The sequence below is a fragment of the Melospiza georgiana genome, chromosome 3 (assembly GCF_028018845.1).
Source record: "Melospiza georgiana isolate bMelGeo1 chromosome 3, bMelGeo1.pri, whole genome shotgun sequence".
NCBI classification, from domain to species: Eukaryota; Metazoa; Chordata; class Aves; order Passeriformes; family Passerellidae; genus Melospiza; species Melospiza georgiana.
Genome location: NC_080432.1, coordinates 39860693 through 39881524, shown reverse-complemented (window position 1 = coordinate 39881524; position 20832 = coordinate 39860693). Strand labels below are relative to the sequence as shown.

At 37.3% G+C, this 20832-nt stretch overlaps 1 protein-coding gene across 1 annotated transcript in view; it reads left to right on the top strand.

Moving 5' to 3' along the window:
• SRBD1 (S1 RNA binding domain 1) overlaps positions 1-20832 on the top strand; it is a 118922-nt gene that overhangs the window by 58283 nt on the left and 39807 nt on the right. Inside the window, exon 16 of the mRNA XM_058020325.1 lies at positions 10964-11046. Coding sequence (XP_057876308.1) covers positions 10964-11046 — 83 coding nt within the window. The remainder of the gene's footprint in view (positions 1-10963; positions 11047-20832) is intronic.

Genomic DNA, 20832 nt, shown 5'->3' with positions numbered 1-20832 from the left:
TTAATAGTTTCTCCTTGGCTGTGTGCCCTATATAGGGGAAAAACCAGCAACCTTCATCATTTCTTGGGGGTGCTAATTAAAGATATTAGTTAATCCAAGGTCTCAACTGGCTTTTTTTTCCCCTTTGAGCTGTCTTTGAAGGTCATGGATGACACAAGTTTGTAATAAATGCTTGAGAAAGTTTTCTTTTTAAACCAATGCTGTATATATGGACTGTAGAGGAAAGTCTTTATACAGCACTTTTAGCCAAAATTGCACTTGCTTAAAAAAGAAAACCTTTTTTCTTAAAACAGTTTTCTGTTACCTACAGTGCAGGGAATTAAATAGGGTCTTTCCAACTTTAGAAGTGTTCTGAATATTTCATGAAAGTGCAGAAGCTTCTGTACTGCTACTGCAATTCCTGTAAAATCTTGTGGAGTGGGACTCAGCTAAGTAGATAGTAAAGAGCTTGATGAAACCTTGTGTTTGAGTAGAGTGAGAAGGTATATATCCCCTTCTGACTGTCATTGTAGGATTAATGAGCAGAACAGCTATTTCTCAGCCTCACAGAATTAGGAGATAAGAGGCTTATAGGCCAGAGCAATAAAAGGATTTCCTACTTGATAGGCTGAGGAAGTTCAGCTGCAGCAGATTAGGAGGGTTCTGCCTAGAGAGCAAGCCGCTGGAGTTCAGTAATGGGGGTTTTGGATCAACCTGCAGTAGGATTGCAGTCTGACAGACAAGGGAGTGCAGGGCTTCCTTCAATTCCTCTCAAAAGCTGTGCCCAAGGACACACTTGAGATTTGGGGTGGGAAGTTTTGTAGAGAAGAATGGAAACAATTGAAAGAGTGCTTTGCAAGCTGGAAATGTTGATCACCTTTGTGAAGTTTATTAGTATGTGCTCTAGCAAGGCTCTGTGACTGCCAGCTCTGAGGCTGCAATGAGGTATTGGTAATGAGGGAGCTGTGAGGCTGGATGGATGACTGCAGTTCTATTTCTGCCCTGGCATGTGTCCTCTGGCCACCCTCTTGAAGCAGCAGTTAAAATATTTCATTTGGTGGAGTTTTCATAAAGCAGTCAAATTAGTATTTTTTTGGTTGTTCCATTCATTTGTTGGGATTTTTGCTTCTTTTGTAAAAAAAATTATTTCTTTCCTGATTTAGCATCATTACACCACTTCATGATTAGCCTTTGGTTAGTTTTTAATCATGGCAGCTTCAGGTAGGAGTTAGGCACTTGAACTTACCTGTAAAATCTCCTGAATTTCTCTGGGTCTCTGTGACTGAGATTTATTTGTGCCTTTTTTCAGTGCAAGGCCTGGAAGCAAGTTTCCCTTAGAAGCAGTTTACCGGGCATGGTACTTTGCCTTGCAACTTTAGCAGTAATTTACTTGCCATGGGTTACCTCTCATTGCCAGAGCACATGAGATGGCTGTTCTGGTGTGGTATTCTTTGTAGAAGAAAAAGGTTAAACTCAGTAGTGACAGGCATTCCTCCCTCAGACAGAGAGCTCTGTGACAGTCTGTGCCAGCCTGGGTTTGGTTGCTGTCACTGGGCCTGGGAATCCTGGAATTCAGTGATTTTCCAAAGGCTGATGTCATTGCTTTACTTCCATCCTGTTCCACACAGTTTTGCCTAAGGTTTTATTTTGTTGTGCAGAGTCTGTATTCCTAATAAAACTAAGTTTTATGGGATAAGAAATTCAGGATGTCAGTACAGGTGTCAACATGTATGCTCTTCCAGGCTTTCTTTTTTCTTCTCTCATTGCTTCTCTGCTTCTATACCCCCTTGTTACAAATGCTTGTTGGCTTGAGCAAGTTTGGCCAGACAAAAGGGGAAGACTGTGCAGGAACAGGTGAAGTATATAGAAAGTGTAAGCACATATAACTTGTATTGAAGAATTCTCACACAGAAATGTGAAATTCATGCATTTTCTGGATGCCTGGGAGCTTTTTAAGATCTGGCCAGCTAGTGGAGGTTTTGTTGTCCATAGTATAAGGAAGGTATAGAATGTACCAATTGTTTGGCTTGTGCTCACAAAGAATTTTTTTTCTCTGCTGCCTCCCCACCTCTTGGATACTATAATGAAATAAATGTTGCGTAATAACTAAGAATCAGAGGAAACTGATGCATTCTAATGAAACAGAGGCCTGATGGTAGAGAATTGCTATGAAGCAGGAATCACGCTGAGATTTTACTCTGATTTCAATACACGCTCAGTTATAAAAATGAGAAATGTCTTAATTTCATTAAATTGATGAATTATCTTTCCTTTGAAGATGACTACTCTAACAAATAAGCTATTTTTTTTTCTTTCACTACCTAAAAAGTAAAATAAAAGGGGTAGAAAGGGGCTGTTTTTTCAGACACCATGTTTGTGTAACCACTTGTTAGAGATCTCATGCTAAGCCTCTCAATTTTATTTTCATACTTTATGCAATCATACACTCTTGATATTTAATATATAATTCTGTGTTAAAATGCTGAAAGAAGAGCAGCATCCCTGGGCTTGTCTAATGTAACAGCTCTAAAAAGTGTGCATTTTCCTCTTGAATGTGAAGCAGTAGGGCTTTGTCAAGGCCACATAGTTGTGTCACCCAGTTAGGAAAGCAACGAAGGTAGGTAAAATATTCCCTACAGTTACTCTTTTTGAAGATTTGGAAAGCTAACAGGGCAAGCATGTGTCATGGTGCATGCACAGGTACAATCTAGTACGGAAACTGTGTTGTTTCTAAGGGATGTTTTCTGAGGATAAGGAGGAATCTGAGAGAGCCAAAGGTCACACAGCACAGCTTGCCTTAGCATTGTCAAATCCCATCTGCTTGTCTCCTCTCCACAGGGCAGAACACATTGCATTATTGTACACTCAAAGTTCAGCACACCACTTGCACTTTTCCTTGCAAAAGAAAGCCTTGTAGGCTTTGAGGGCTTGTTAGGACTTTCAGACTGTTATGCTACAGGGTTTCATTCCCTGGGGTCCTCTTAGAGACACAGAGTTCAGAGCTGTCATACTGGCCAGCAAGTAGAAGGTAAAGATTGGAAAAAAATGTAATTTCTTTTGACTTTATCTTAAGGAAAGTAAAACAATTTGATGATTAGATGTGTGGGACATAGTGCCTGGATGTCTACTTGAGCTAATTTCTTCATCTTCTTGAAAGAGCACTGCTCCCCTTTGGCTACTCAGGAGAGAAGGTCATTTTTCAAAAACTTCACTGTTTTATTGAGTCCTATGGTTAAAACATTTACACGGCTGTCGAAGTGGGAGCTTTCTTCTACAGCTAGTTAGAGAGAATTGGTGAAAGTTCTACAAGCTTTCCAAAGGGAAAGAAAGCACTGAATTTTCATGCATCAAAACATTTTGTCAGCCCAATGTTAAATTATGTGGCGTGCAATTAGAGCAGTGTGAAATGAAATCCTATTTCATCTCTCATCTGTTGTGTTCTATAGCATTTAAAATGAGTCTAATTATACTTTTGAAGGGATGGAGAACAGAGAACCATGCTGTGGTGATGAGCATGCAGTGTTTAGAAGCAAAAAGGGTGGTGAACAGCAGTAAGATGTTAAAGATAGGACGTGTTAATATTAGTAATATTAATAAACTAAAATAACAGTAATAGCAATAATTAATTCTTAATTGATAATAGTAATATAAGTAATTAGTAATAGGAACAAGAGGATCTTGTTACTTGTCTCCCCATAGGACCCAGTTCCTACTATTTAGCAGAAGCTCATCTCAAGGTGTGGGCTGGGTTCTACAATTTAAACAGAAATTATAGGGAATCTGTGGGTTCTATTGGAAATCAAAAACCAGTCCCTAACTGCAGATAGTCTGGAAATTACTAAATCTCTCACAGCTGGGCATGAACATGTGCCTATTGAGAAACAGAAAAATGTGCTTGAATTACCTCAAACCAGTAGCACAATCCTGAATGGGTCTTTACATAGATGTTAGAGATGTTTGTAGTCTCGTAGTTTTCTTGTTGTTCTAGACAAGAATCAAATGTTTTCTAACCTGTGTAAACCTCAGGGTATGTGGGAGAGGTGGTGTATAATCATTAACACCCTGCTTACTGGCACTTATTTCCTCTGGAGCTGTGGAGTTTGGTCTCCTGCTGCCTGCAAGTTTTACATGCTCTGGTCAAGATGCTTTCCCTTAGCATAGAAGAGCCATAAGAACCATTCACTTCCCCCCCTTCTGGTGTAACTCTGTGCATATGTTGTGTCTGTGTATTCCCTTTTGGAGGCTTTGTTGTATCCTTGAAGTGTGGAGCTAGAGGAATGAACAGTACCAGGGTGCTCTTCAATTCAAGGAGTTTTCGTTTCCTTTTAATACTGGGATTTGATGTGTTATTTGCCAAAGCTGCTTTTCTTACTACAGGCATAGCAAAGAACACTTACAAAAGGTTAATATTTGTTGTTGATACCAATGACTATTTCTTCTAAGATACAGATGATGAACTCTTGTAAGATTCGAACTTCAAGTGATTGTTTGCTTTTAGCAGTAACAGTAATCAATGGCAGTGTGATGCAGTTAGTATCAGCAGTGTGAATATGACAAGGATATTGATGATACCTACCTTTTAAGCTGAACAGATGGGGAAAAGTTTTTTTGGAGTTTATACCATCTTCTGAGACTAACTCATTTCTGTGACAGAAAAATCACATGAGGCTTCAGTTAAATGCTTATATGTCCCCTGTCTCATCTTGGATAAAATGGACAATATTCTGTGATAAATAAATTACTAATGCTTGAGAAAAGTGTTTTTGAGAGTGTTTCTAAAAAAAATACTGACTTTAAAAAGCTGCACTATAATATTCACTTGTCAAAGTTTTTCTCTTTAAACATATTTCTAACTTTCTTGTTGTATTCAACCCATCTCTTTAAAAGAGTTTTTTCTTGGTAATAAATAGGTAGAATATTGTCATTCATTATTTCATTAATCTTAGGCAAATAACAGATTATCAGTTTTATGGAGTTAAAAGTAAACTAAAATGTAACCTTTTTAAAACAAAAACCTGCTCACTTGCTACAGAAGAGCTTTGGATGAAACGCAGCTGTTGAACAGTTGCTTAAAATAAATTGCATACTTTAAACCCACCAAGAAGATATATGAGGATTCAAAACTGTGTCACAAATCCTGACCTACTGAGAAAGAATGCTTAATGAAAAGACTACTGTACGTTTCACTGTATCCTTTGCAAGGAGGGTGAAATTCAGGTCAACAGGATAGAAGGCTTCCAGGACTCAGGAAACCTGAACAATCGATCACTGAGTAAACATTATTGCAGATACTTATGGAGAGTAATTGATCTTGAACACAATAATAGGCTTTATAAAAGGATTTAAAATGTTGTAATGTTTCCATATCTACTCTGGTATGATATATTGACAGTAATTACTTATGCATTTGTGAGTCCCTGATTACCTATTTTTTTTATTTCATTGACATTGAAGTTTCAACCCAGACTTTTGAGTTGGGAAGGTTATTTAAAATAGGAGGGTGGATGAGTTACTTGAATGTTATAGTAGCATGTCTCAGCAAGAGTGAAATACTGAGGTTTCATAATAAAGATACAGAATGTTCTCATTTATGACAAAATTGAAGTTGAACTCATCATAGCTTAATAGCTTGCGGTTGCCATATATTTATTTGTAAAGCATTTATAAAACTATCTACTGCCTTCACATCTGGAAGCTTCACATCTTTTCAAAGCCCAAAACAAATGCTCCCACTCATGTGGGGTAGCTAAGCTGTCACAGTTATTGACTCAGACATATTTTTATCCTTATGTGAAGATGTACTTAAAAGGAGGAATGCCATCATCCTGGACTTTTGTCCAAAAATGTTTTTCTGCTTATGGTTTTAAGCAACATTTGAATGCCACTGTAACTGAAAGAAATTGAAACTTTTGTTCTTCTACTTATAAGCATTCTTCATTTTCATGCTTTCCTTATCTAAGCCTTAAAGCTCTTGCTTTACGGTGTGGCTCTCACATAAAGCAATGCAAAAAGAGAACATTTCAATATGTAGTTGTCTAAATACAGAATTTGGCAGCGTGCCCCTAAAGTAGGCACAATACTTGAAACCATAATAAATTTCATCTAGTTGACAAGATTTCCAACTGCCCTTGCACCCTAAATAGTCAGCATGTCTGATTTGGGTCTTAAGGATTGCTTTAGACCTGTTCTGTTACTGAAGGGAGGCAGGTAGCCAAAGAAGTTAGCACTAATTCTAGTTTTTTAGGGCTGGCAGCCAACATAGCCCTTGTATAGGTACCATGCAGAGAAATAGTAAGGCTGCAGTGTTGTTTTGGCCCTTCACTGTTGAGTCTGGCAAGTCTTTTTTGTCTGTAGTCTGAAAACTATTATCAGTATTCCTGAGTGAAAACTCTCCTGTGATTTGTGTGAAAAATGTTATTGCTTGCTGTAGAAATTACTAGAGAAACAAAGTTATGTGACGTATGTTTGAAGAAGATAGTCTTAATTTTAAATTTGTCCATTTGAAATTAGGGATTTGATCTTTAAGATAGGAGTAGCCACATAATTAGCACGTGTTTGTTAGTTCATGTGGGCGTATCTGCTTATTAGCCATTAGGAAACAAAACATTTTAATGTAATTGCTCACTTTCTGTGAAGATTAGACACAGAGATTGGCATGAGCTGTGCAAGCAGCTTTTATGGATCTTTTCTTCTATATGATGCCACAATGGCATCTTCATCACTGACACACCACTGCCTGCTGGGTTTGTCTTGTCAAATAACCAAAGTGTGGAGTGAATTGGGACTTCCAAGCAGTCAAACTGCTTTTTTAGTGAAATGGCAGAATATGTCCTATCTAATGACAGGACAGGATTACAGTATATATGCTTGCTGTAATCTTCTTTATTTCTCATTGCACTTCAATGTGAAATATATTTACATTAAAGTCAGAGGACCACCTTGACCCTTCTGTCCCTTCAAGTGTTAAAATTTTACATAAATTTATTGAAAGGCAGCACAGTATGTTACTGCCCTTCCAAGTATTGCAATAACATTTTCATCCAAATTCACAACTCCAAACTTTGCATTTATGGAGTGTGCAAGTCTTGTGGTGATTTTCTAATAGAGGCTCATGTCATCCTGATTTTAATACTCTCTTTAATATTCATTAGGGGGTTTCCCACATTTTACTTAGACTAGCATATTTTAATAAAAGCATCTCTCAAACTTCTCATGTGTGGCCATGCTGATAACTTCTGAGAGATCTGGTTTTCTCATTTTGCCCTGTATATCATAATATCATGTAATCTTTTTTGCTTGAGCAAAAGTGAAGAATACCTTAATATCTATAAGAATGCATTACCTGTTTCATTGTTAGTCTTCTAAAAATGCATGGTTTCTAAAATGTACCCAGTTTAAGATAGTTGCAAATGAAAAATAAATTTTACAAATTTTAGTCTTGATATAGTTTCTGAGAAGAAAATGTCAGACTACCAGGTTTTACTGTCTCTGCTCCATGGTAGTAGATCTGACACTTCTGCAGAGCCCTCATGATTTCAGTAGTACTGTACCTGTTTTGTGAGAGTCCAGCCACTTGGACCAAATGGCCAGAGTGGAGCCTCACTGCCCCCAGAAAAGATCTGTCTATTGCAGTGTGCAGCTACTCCAGCAAAAAATGAACTGGTTTGTCTGTACAAGAGGCAGTAGATGCTAATCTTGACTGAATTTCTGCCTAGAGAGAATGTGGACAACTCTTTCATTTTGCCTACTGTGCTCTCTATTAATTGGAAAAGTTCTGGAGTGAAATTATGGTTTTAGTGGGAGTTAGGCAGGTCAGTTCTCCTGCTGGTATTGACCATAGGAGCTTCATCCTTAATTGTGGAACTGGCTGTTAGCTGATCTTCCTGCTTCAATATTGTAACTATGAGGCCTGATCCAGGAAAGCACTTAAATGTCTCTGTAACTTTAGGCGTGTGAATAGTTGTGCTTGTTCCGGTGGGAATTCTGACATGCATCTGTGCTGAAGTGCTTTGCTGGATCAGGTCCTACGCCTCCACTCCTAGCAAAGTCTCCTAGGAATATGACAGCATTGTCAACCAAGCTAATAGGACAAAAAGAGTCTAAATTTTACTTTTTGATTGAAGGTTCCCAAGAGAAAGCTATGCTTGGAAAATTCCTGTATCAACCTATCCATATAGTTGTCTGTTTTTAAAAAGTATCTTCTGAAATAGTTTTGCCATTAGGTAGAACTAAAAAAAAAATTCTCTAAAACACTGTATGGATATTAAAGAATCTGAGTTTAATGATGGTTGCTGAAGGACAAATATAGTCTCTCTGCATAGGCATCAGTGCATTCAGAAGAAATAGATTGTTGTGTTTCCTGGTTTGGATCAATACTACTTTCATTGGTGTTTTGTTTCACTTTTGTCTGTCAGGTGGTGGGTGACTAGTATTTCAAAGTAATTAATATGAATTATTGTTTTAGGAAAGCATTTTGGCAGTGAGCTGTACTCGTGTAAGTTATAACTGGTGTACTTACGCTGATTAACTTTGTGGGGTTTTTTTTTTGACAAGAAGGCATACGTGATTGTCTTTGAATTCAGAACTTCTCTATCAGAGAAGCAGGCATATCAGATGTCGCCAGCACAGTGCTTTCTGAGCCTAGCTAGCAAACTGCCTTTGTCAGCATGTTAAAATGGATATTAAAGGATATGAAAACTCCTGCATGACCGAGCAATGAACTTCATGTTAACTGTGCATTTAACAGTGCAAATCTTTAAAAGTGAAGTCTCTAGTGCAGCATTTAATTGATAAACTTTGCAGTTGTGGTTTGAGGAGCCTGCATATCTCTGGCTACTGTTTTGGCTTCAAGTACAAATGTTTAGTCAAGTCCTTTTCTGAAAGGCTGCGCAGTCTTTAACACCCTGCAGTAGTGATGGTTGCTAATTAAATTAAGCTGTAAGGATGGTTAAGGACTGGGGCACCTTTCATACAAGGAAAAACAAAGAAAAACTGGAAATGCTCTGCCTAGAGGAGGCTCAGGGGGATCTTGAAAAGGGTTTTAAGTACCTGATGAGAGGGAAGGAAGGAGAGCAGCAGACTCTTTTCAGTAGAGCCCACTGTTAAGACAAGAGGCAATGGGCACAGATTGGAACACAGCAAATTCAATCAGGACACAAGAAAACATTTATCTATTGCTAGGGTGGCCCAGCACCGGAATGGATTGACCAGGCAGGTTGTGAAGTCTCCACACAGCTGGACATGATCTGGGACAACCTGCTGTAGCAAACCCTGTTCCAGCAGGGCTGTTAGAGAAGGCAGCCTGTGTTCTCTAGAGATGTGTCCAACCTAAACACCTCTGTGAGTGAATACATTGCTGCTGTGAGGCAGTAAAGGGGCTTATATATATTATTTTATTTATAGGTTATTTTATATATATGATAATTAAAACCATGTTCATGTTTTCATACACATATGTGTATGTGTGAAATCAGCTGGTGAACACCAGATATACTTTAAGTATTCCTTTTTTAGCATTATGTGTGTTGTTGACCAAACCACTGTGCATATATATATTTACTCCTGACTCCTGTCTGTTCTTCCTCTAAATCTCTCCTGATTTGCTTAAAATGTTATATTCAAATGTAAAACACTCTTGAAATGACAGGTGTGCTGTAGGGTTGATTGTGGACATCGCTTTTAAAGGCCCTTAGATTTCTTTGGTCCCACTTTTGTTATTGCACTTATCTCACAAGTGCATGTGGTAGAAAAAAGAGCCTTGGCAACAAGGTTGGGCATTGTTGTGTTTGAGTTTTTTTTTATTTTTGGAGGGGTTTGTTTTGTTTTGAATTTTTGAGTTGGCATGTTTTTGTTTTGTTGGGTTTTTTTCCTTTTGGGTTTTGCTTTTTGTGGGATTCTTGGAGTTTAGTGTTTTACTGGTTTGGGTTTTTTTAGAATCTTTGGTCCTTATTTGGAAGGATTTTTTGAATACCTCTAAATACTTTTGTTTTTCATTAGTGTTTCCTTTACTAAGTAGAATGAACATTAAGAGCCAGCTAACCTGTTTCATCTTAAGTCAGGAGGAAAAAAGTTTATAAATGGTAGATAGTTTATAAACTGGTAGATAGAACTCCTCTAGTTTTATATACGTGGGAAGAAGCACAGTTGCAAATACTGAATACAACCCAATATCTGCAGAATCAGACCAAGCTTATGAATTGATGTTTGGAAGTATGTTTTTTCTTCTGAGATTTTGGTAAGCAATTGGTTTCTCAATGAATACTGCCTTCAAAAATGCAGTCTTGATTCAACATTTGGGTTTAGAAGACGAAAGGTTCTTCCTATATGCTCTTAATGGCATCAGAAACGTTGGAAATTACTTTTGTTTTTCTTAATGGGGTTATTAGGATGACAGATTGCAAATTGATGTGTTTTGGTGTGCAGATTAGATTAGTAAAATCCGAGAACCATTTTTGAAGTGAGCACTGAATTTTATGGTGGAATTAGATAAATATATAAATATCTGATACATATCTGAGGAAATACTCTAAATATTCAGTAAGTAAGTCTGTGAACAGATACTGTTATTTTTTTAAAGTGGTTATTTTTTCTTCATATCTGTGATTTTAGGTTAAAGGTTCTTGTAGAGTTTAATGTTAAATGTTACATGTGCATTTAGTATGGATACAAAGGGAAAAATAGAGTGTACACTGTTTTATTTATTAACTTTGTGACTCAGAAAAACTTTTTAAATGTCATGATTGCAGTTTAAAATGTCCCTAGGTCTTTGCTGGAATTACTCAAATAAAAAGTTTGATTAATGTACATGTGATGTCCTTGTCTAGCAATGAAAAAGGATTCTGCTATAGTATTGGCTATTTCCAGGTTAAAAAAAAGTTAAATGCCTAGAAGATGTAAAAAGACCCAAAACACCTTAGCAAAAGCAATTACATGATTCAGGTTTTTCAGAGAAAAGTGATAGCTATTTTCTGATTTTGTTTTTCAGTTTCTATAGCTAGACGTGTCCAAGACCCATTAGCTGAGCTAGTGAAAATCGAGCCCAAACACATAGGAGTTGGAATGTATCAGGTAAGATAATACCTGTATCATTTAATCTAAGTCATTTGTCATGATATAGAGCAACACCAAAATGCTGCTTTATAATTGTCAACTGCTTATGTCTCCTTTAAAAGATGTTTTCAGTTTTGATGGAAGTAAAACTTGTAGTAAATGCTGGCAGTAAATGCTTAGAAGTCATGAACTGCCTTTTTTTTAATCTCTACTTTTAATGATTGTGATTGAGACTCTGAAATGGCTGTAGCCAGATGTATAGTCTATTAAAAACATCAAATCAGACAGGTAACCTGATCTGTAAACCTTTCTCTTTTTCTGTATTGTTACAGCAATGGGGTTTTAGTTCTTTGTGTAAAATACAATGAGATATTGATCCTCCATTTAGAAGCCATTAATTTGTACTATTAGGTGCATTCCTTTTTAGAAGTTTGTAATAAAAGGGTTTGTTTTGAAGCTTTTCATTTAGTAAAGCTGAATTGGAAAATGTTTGACAATTGTGATTTTTATACATTTTTGTAGGTTATTTCTCAGAACAAACTTTTACTTTCCAAGTTTCATTACAAAGAGCATGATGTTAGGAAGTGGTGCATAAGTTATTGTCATTTTACAGCATATTGGCATAGATTCAGGAAAGCATTTATGCATGTGCTGATGTCCCATCAAATAAAGAAACAAACAAAAACCCCCCAGAAAATATGGCAGATGCTTTTCTTTGTATTTTTGAAACTATAGAATGGGAGTAAATTTGTGTGACTACAGCAGAATTCAGGACAGAAAGCATAGAACTGTCTGGACCTGTACTTTCAGGTCAGCTTCTGAGCATTAATGGGATAGAATGCAAAAAATTAGCAGCCTAGAACCCCTTGCTGCCACTGCTAAAGGTGGTGTGACAAAGAGAAGATGTTAAAATCTTCCAACAAATGTATGCCCTGTTTTGGTTTTACAGAACTCAGGGTCAGCATTTTAGTTGGTTAAAGTAGATTTCATAACTGCCTTTGGAAGTCCTACTTGTTTTACCACAGATGATAGAACATATTAATGTTGCTTGCTAAGAGCAAACTTATTGGCAAACCTAACTTAAATCTTTTGGTATCAATTATACCATACTCTTTCTGGGAAATTGTATTGAAGGTCTGAAACACTGTAGATTTCTTTAGCATATGTATCCATATTTCAGTAAAAATGTAATGGTGACAGCTATAAGTATGGGTGTGGTCATGTGGCAAAAAGATGAGCTTCAGTCTGAAGTGTAGTTGATTCCCCTACTTGTGGAAACCCAGAGATTTAATTTATAACAGTAGCAGTGATATGTTAAAACAAAAATAATGGGAAGGGATACAGATTTTTGTTCATCCTTGCTTTAAGGGACAAAGTATTAAAAAAATAACCTTGAAATGCTGGGTTAGCATTTAGAGAAGTTGATTGATTTTTTTAAACAATATTCCAAGATGGAATATTTTACTATTTGCAGTATACTGTGAATTCTTAAGTATTAGTAGCTTGTGTTGGTGTGTCTAGGAGATACTGATTTAAATGCATGCCATCTCCTGTGGCCCATGTGGGCATTGTACAAGCATCCATCTAAAGCAAAAAGACATGGAATTGGTGGTGGTCATATGGTTTTGGGCTCATTATACTATGAGATGAATGTTGCACTGAACAATATTGTGGCAGCGCACTGCAGTCTCAGGGACTGAAGCTGGTGTCATTTACCTTTCATTCATTGAGAGCAAGGTAAGAACCATGTTCCTGGCCCTTCCAGAGAAGCTTCCTGATCCACTACAGGTGTGTTGTGAGTAAATGCCCAACTGTGCTATTTGTTATTGTCCAAATTGGTTAGATAAAAAGTTTCAGCAAAATAAATTCCAGAAGCCTAGGATAATAGAGGTAGACCTCAAATACTGGTCATTCCCAGCTATATGCATTTTAAATTTTTGTCATGGTTTGAATAAACCTATGAGGTAGATACATGTCCTGATGGAATTCATAAGAATCACACAGCAGCTATAGTGTGCTTGTTCAAAGATACATAAATTTCTCAAGTGCTGGATCTTAGCTGTGTTACTGAAAGCAAATTTGCACTCTTGAAAACAAAGTCAGAAGGTTTGCTGCCCTCTGGGCATGACAGCTCTCTTGTGGCACAGGAAGGGAAGGGGAGGAGAAGAGGAATTAAGCTTTTCTGTTTTGTCTTTTAGAGAGACAGCCGCTTGCTGGTGTCTCAGAGGACAGGCATGGAAAAAGCTGTTTTGTTGTATAGGGAGTTCCCAGAGTAATGGTTGATAGAATCCCTCAGATAAAGAGTATTTCAGGTACAGAATTTTATAATATCCAAGGCTACTTGAAAGGTTTTATTACATTTTAATTTATAACCTAAATGCTGGCTGCAGCTTTTTATTAATTTCTGTGATGAAATATGCAGTGCACAGTCTAGATCAGAAATACATCAGTCTTTTCACAGAGGTGGTTGCTTTCTTAGCCTATTGTAACTTTAAACCTAGCATTTAAATATGACCTTTCCTTTCTTAAACACCCTGAAATTGATATCTAAAATCTGGCAAATACAGGTTTTGGCATTCTTGTCCTGAAAGAGGGATAGTGATTATTCTGTCAGCAATTAGGCAGAGGCAGGCTGAGACTGTGCTGCTGCCCATGACCATGGAAGCTGTATAGCACAAGCAACATGATGGTTTCTCCAGGGATGGTTGCACACTCACTGTGTGTTGATCAAAGAGTAAACTCCCTGAGGGGATGGTCCTGCCTTTTCTGGTACTCCTGCCCAAGTGCCCAGATTTTTTTGTGTTCGTAATGGCTGCATGATGTCCTGACTTGGCATAACAGAGGGGCAGCAGTGCACAGCTTGCAGGAGAGTGGAACTGGGGCAGCTGCCTTCACAGCAGCCTCACTGACTTGGGACAGGGCCTCTGTCAGTTTAGGATTGCCAGAGGTCCCAAAATACTCTGCTTGAAAGGCAGTGGCAGAGACAATAATTTGCCTTTTCTCAGGGGTTGAAGTGAGAGACTGGTGAAGCAGAATCTGCCTGATGAAGGCTGTAGCTTTTGTAATGAGACTGTGATACAGGAGCAGTGTGTGTTCAGCTGAGTGACCCCTTTGGGCAGGAGGTGCTCTGCTGCTGTCAGCAGTGATAGCAGCTCTACAGAAAAGTGAAGTGCTCATGTGCTAAATCCTCTGCTAACAATATGAGCTTGCCCAAAGTCTGTGGAATGTGTGCTACACAAAGAGAACGGAGTGAAGGGGCTGCATCTTCTCCAATTGCTACTTCCATGGAATTTTGGATCCCTCCTGTCTGGTCTCTTGGTATTTAGTGTGCACATTTGTGAGAGTATTGGTGTTCTATTGTTTTTCTAATGCAACTTTTCCAAGCAAATCTGCTCATTTGGGTGTGGATACTTTGGATATGGAATTGCAAGTTTCCAAGTAGCAGGAGATCTGTGTAAATTGAATCCCATCAGCTGGGATTTGTTTACATATTTTAGATGAAAAAAAGAATTGAAACTTGAACTTGGCCACCTGCTTTTATTCTCATTTCAATTTATGATTCTGAGTTTGCGCACTGCCAAGAAAATCAGGTTTGTCAGAGAAAAATAAACAGGCCCCAGATTTCCTAACAGGTATTTCCTTAAACAAAGAGAAGCACAACCTGATTTATTAGAGCCTCTCTCAGACTAAATTCCAATTGCTTAAAGGTCTTCCTTCATCTTTATCTCATTAGGAAAATTGTTTTTTCCTCCCAGACAGGAACCTAGCCAAAATTAATTTATCACCTTCAGGGCATATTAGTATGATTTCTTCTGTAGTTGAACATGAAGATGATGCCTAGATTCTGCCTGATACAGAATATATTTGCCTTGTCACCTCCCCATGCCAGTTCAAAGCTAAGTTTCTATTTTGGGAGAAGCAGTTAGTGGCTCAAGACTTTATTATGCTGTACACTGAATTTTGGCAATGAATTACCATTGCAATTACAATGATCTTGGAAGATATAGAAAAGACCTGAGAATAAAGCTGCTTCACAGAGATTGTGGTTAGGGAATTGAATTTCAGAGCAAAGAAAATGAATAAGAAGACAAAAAACTTTACTCTCAAAACCCCAACTTTTCAGAGGTGAGCAAAGCAGCACTAAGCTAAATTTTCATCATAGTAAAGAGGGGAATTAAATTAATATACTTCTAAAATGTCAAAACCTGAATCTGTGTTAAAAGGCAGAGAAATGATAAATAGAGCTAAGAAATATGTTAAGTTTGGTTGGTCTTTTGATGTTCATTTGATGTACAAAATCCCTGGATCCTAAAAAACTGGTAACCGAGAGAGAGAGAGAGAGATGGAGGTCAAACTCATCTGTAGTCTATGAACAAAATGTGATCTGTGTTGTAGGATTAGAATTTTTGACAAGATCTGTGTAATATTAAAAAATGTGCACTATGACTGATCTGTAAAAAGCAGTATCCTATTTGGTCTTTATAATTTCAGGAGTCCAAAAATCTGTTCATAGTCTATTTTTGGGTGTGGTAACATCTTCACTGTTGAATGTGTTTGGAAAATTAGCATCCTCAAAAGATTTAAGGGATAATATATTTTGTCCCTCCTATCCATCTTCCTTTCCATGGTCTTCTAGTTATTGGAGTGCATTGTTTTTGCATTTTATTATTATCTGCAGGAAGCTTTATTGTTTCAGTTGCAATTTGATTTTAGTTCTAGGCTTGAGTTTTTCCCCCAAAGAAGATGAGTATGTTTTGGTAAATGACAGTGCAAATTTAGAGAATGCTTTCAATCAGGTACATTTTCTCTTTAGTTAGACCAGATATAAACCACTTTAAAATCCAGCTAGTTAATAGTGAGGCATCTCACTGGAGGTTGTGTCTCAGTTGGAGAGGAAAGAGCTTTTTTCTTTCTCCTAGAATTCTCTCTAGAGTGCTGTCTGCTATTGCAGATGATCCTTGCCTGGGTCCTTCCTTCCTTTTCTCAGGGCCAGACAGGGGCAACTGATAGACAGTGGTGGAGAGATGTTAGTGGCCTCTCCAGTATGTGGCTGAAATTGCACATAGCCCTTCTTGTTTGTTGCACTCTTTAGTTGTCTTCCTCAAAAGATGTCTGTGGATGGCTTCATCACTGCTGAGATTTTTTTTTTTTACCTCCAGGTGGTCCCTCTGCAACAGGAGGGCTATTAACCCTCCTGTTGGGAGGAACATTATTAACCTCCCTTTTGACACTAGTAGTACTGCTTAAAATTTTATTTTTCTGGTGAACACCCATCATGCATGTTATTTGTTGGAGACAATCTGACTGTATATTTGATGCAATGGAGATATCTGAGAGCTGAACTATAGCAACATTTTAGAAATACAGGGATCAAAAGGGGCGACCTCAGGGATACCTCTAAGTGCAGCAGTATGACCAGGTGTAGTTGGTTCAGCCTGATTCAGCTGTGGGCTGAAAAACTCTGCATTATTTCTGTTGTCTTTACTGCAACAGAATCTGGCTTGTCCTTTGCACTGCAGGTATTTATTTGTTTGCCTCTTCTTACAAAACTCCAGAAAACAGAACTCAGTAGCTTTCTTTGGGTAAAGCAAATCTTGTATTGTTTCTCTCGTAATGAAAACTTGAAAATTCATGTTTAAGTAGAAAGCTTCTAATAAAAGAAAAAGCTGTGAGGTAACTATTACTAGTGATTGCAAATGAGTTGTCAGAATCCAAACACTGGTCATCACAAAGAATCAGTGTTTGGTTTGACAAAACCTTCTTTTTTTCTTAGAATAGATACACAGTTTTAAATGGTGAAATATATGAGACTTTGTATCATTGGTATCTGATTTTGGGTATATCTTCTTTATGTAGTACACTTTTATTTAATAGTGTGAAGCAAAGTTTCACTGAATTTTTAAGGAGTTTATTCCACTTCTTTCTTTATTTTGAGGGATTTTCTTGATTGACCCATAGAGTATATGAGTAGCTAGGTGTATTACTTGGACAGCATAGGAGAATCACTCATGTATGATGATACGATGAGCAAGAGTGTCTTTTTTTAAACCTCTGAGGTGGGATTGTCAAAACAGACTCAGAGCTGAGCTTGCTGTATTAAGCTTACTAAAACAAGTTTGTGTGGATTCTCAACTTGCATTTTTTTGATTAAAAAAATTGGACGTCGTATTAGGTGAGCAGTGCTTTATTTTGTGCGATTCACATAGCTCCTGTGGAAGTTCAGCAGGAATGTTGTTTGCTGGTCAGAATTGTAGGTTGCAGGTTTCAACACCCAGCTGAACAGCCTGTCTACAAAAGGCTTCAGCATTCCTTCTGTATTACTATGCTGAGTATACACATACAGTTCAGCAAAGAACTGAACCTCCTTGGATAACATTGGAATTTCATGAGCTTGTTTATGGTTTTACGTACTTAAATTGAAGTGGCTGCCTACAGAGAATCTTTGCTTAAACAAAGCAAAGTCTAAGGATGAGAATACCAACACTGAGTTATGTAACATGCAGTAATCAAACAACTTAGTAATAAATGTAAATCATTCCTTTTTGGCAGTGTATGGCAGCTGGCTGGTTATGGATCTACCTTAAATTGAAAAACCTAATAAAAGGAGATATGCTAGTGGACTGCAATCTGAAATGAAAGAAACTAGCGATACTTTTATAAATTTTGAAAATAGGCTAACTGATATGTTGACATTATTGTAAATTAAAAAAAAAGTAGTAACTGGACAAATTCTGGGCTGCTTCTGTATTGAATCTCATCTCTGAATAAACTCACTGGGGCTTTAAAGACAGGGACATGCAGGATAGTATTTCATTGTGCTCTTAGCTCTGCTCTTCAATAATGGAAACTTAAACCTCTCCTGTGAACCTGCAGTCTCCTGCAAAGAGATTATTGGCGCTGAATGTTTTTGCTGCATACTGCAAGTGATTGCTTGCCTTGAAATTTGTGGTAGAGGGAGAGAAGTACTCAAGATTTTAAGATTTACAAAAACTTTTTGAGGGATAGGGTGTGGTGGCTGTACCTATATAATATTTAGAGCAGTCCAAAAATCCAGTGTCTTGTCTGTAAGGAAAAAGGTGTATTTATTTCTTGACTTAAATGGATATGTAGGCTGGTGAATAGGTTTGTGCTTAATACAGGATTTTAGCACTGCACAGGTTATAGCATCCTTAATTTTCCTGTTGTAATGATGAAATATTAGCTCTGTGAGGAAAGCAAACAAAAAAAAAAATCACATGTGCTCTTTGCCCAACATAATTTTTAGAGTAAGTTATGAGCTTTTCATTTTTAAAGTAAAGCTCTGTGAACAAAGCCATCTGATATCCAATGGGAGCAAAGTCTTTGCAGACAGCTTTGCCAGGGAGAGGTAATAACCCCATAATGTTTTGGATGTTTCCCCACCCTACTAAAGTAGGTGCACAAAACTTAGGAATGCTTTCCAAGTAAGTTGCACCTCTGGCAAGTTTGTGTAATTTAATCTTCAGCAGCAGTTCTGCTGACTGCCAGGAGTGGTTTATGTATCCTGTAACTTGGCAGTCTCTCTGGTTGCATCTACCTATTCTCTGGCTGGCAAAGAGAAATCAAATGTTCTGCCAGCAAAGCACAATAAACTTTTGCTAGTCTATTACAGCCATTTGCAACAAAACAAAGGGATATAGAAAGAAATAACTGTTGTGTTATAAGTTATTTTAGCTGGCACACTATTTACTGGCATCTTCAGGAAAACATGCCAGCTCAATGAGGTGAGATGCTGCCCCTTTAAGGAAATGAAGCAAAATGTGTGCATGTGTATTTACAAAGAGTGCAAGAGCACGGTGGTATCACTCCATCTGCACATGTCACTCATGGAGCTGCCCATGGACTGCATCTCCTTTTGCTGCTGTCACCAAAAATGCACTGTGGACAGCATTTGAACACTTGTCAGAGATGTGCCTTTGTAAGCAACTTGAACTGCAGGTAAATTTTAGACATTACTGCTAATAATCCCCCTCTCACACTACTGCTGTTTGTTTTTAGAGAGTTTGTACCTGCATATGTGGGCTTTTACAGAGCTGCTGAGGCTGTAGGAAAAGTGGGGGAGCTCCAGAAGTGTTAGTGTACTGAGGTGGGATGATCTAAGGGTGTTGATAGGAAACAGCTGCTGGACAGATTTGCCCTCCCTGTCAGTTTGTTTCTGATTGCTTAATTACCAGTTTTCTTGGCAGAAGTTTGTTAGGAAGTTTTTTGTCACCATATGACAACAGACTTGTGATTCATGCTGTAATAGGGCTAAAGTGAGATGTGTTATTGTTCATGGAAAATAGGTGTAAAGGTTGTTTACTTCCAGACCTCTATAAAAGCAGCACATAGAAAGTTGTGAGCAGAATTGCCCAGATGTAGGGTACCATGTCTGCAAGTCTGCTTAATATTTCAGTTTGATTTTTTTCCCAGTTTTGTAAATGTACTTGGGCAGAGTTAATTCAAACGTAGGCTGACCACCTGAGTGAAGATCCACCAGGCATATTAAACTTTTTGAAAGACTGTTCTGATGGGGGAGCCAAGTGGCAAGAGGAGCCAAATGGGAATTGTGAGGCTGATATCCTGCAGCTCAGCTTGATATGGCTTCTCTGTGCATTGGATTGGAAAAACTTGTTTTGACTTGGTTGACTAAAAGCTGAAACAGAAAAGATGATGATGAAGTAAAAGTATTGTAAAAGTATTTTGGTTGAACAGCTTCTGTAATGTATGAGATGCTGTTGGGTTTCCTGTTTACATTTCAAGTGTTTAATAACTTTAAGTGAAAATATGCAAGTTGAGCACTGAAGAATTGTTCAGCTCCTTTCATCTGGGTTTCTGTTAAATTTTCATAACTAAAGTTCTTCACATTTTTGAGACTTTAAAATACTACCATAAAAAACAGAGCTGCAGATTACTTATGGTGTTACCTGTACCTATTATGAGCTGTTTGTGTTTGTGAATTTGTGTTTCATGGTCAGTTATCTTTATGTGAGGTAAATTAATTTCTAAGGTGTTTTATTACAAATTGTCTTCAGATTTTAATGTAAATATTATAATGATCAAATTGTTAAAACTATTACCATAATAAAAACATATCTTTAGTGTCTGAAGTCAGGTAAAAGTGTTAGTAGGGATGTGAATCACTTGCTTTGAGTATGTGGGGGGGCCAGTTTAAACAGTGCAAATGTAAATATTATTTGTTACTGGAATTCCATAGTCACTGCTTGCTGTGCAGTGGTCATCTGTTGTTTTGGTTTCATGAATTAACAGTATATTCATTTGACTCATAAGGAAATATACTAATACTATCATGTTTTTGAGTGATTCCATGTGAGTTTGTAGCACAGCAGCTGTTGATTTGATACCCAAAAATCTGGAATGAGCAATAAATTTGTGTCTTTCAGTAAGGAGAACAGAAGTGGCAATTAAAATTCTTATGATACTTTAAAACCATAAATGATTTGCTAATACATATGGTTTTATTGGTTGGTATTAAATAAAATAAGAACTTGATGTTTTGCAATGAAATTCATAAGATAATTATTTTTATGTAGTTTTAACAAATACCAAATTATGGAATGCTGAAAGAATTCTTTCATATGTTTACTTAGGCTATGAATTAATTTTTCTCATTAGCTGTTTACTATAAAATGTAAGTAACTGATAAAATTCATACAATATGTTAATGTACATATTTGTTTTAATATTGGACCTGTGATAAAACCTTTCTCCCTCTTGAACAGCAAGAAGTAAGTTGAACTTAAATTAATGCAGGAGGAATTTAAGTTAGTGTTGCTGTTCCTCATG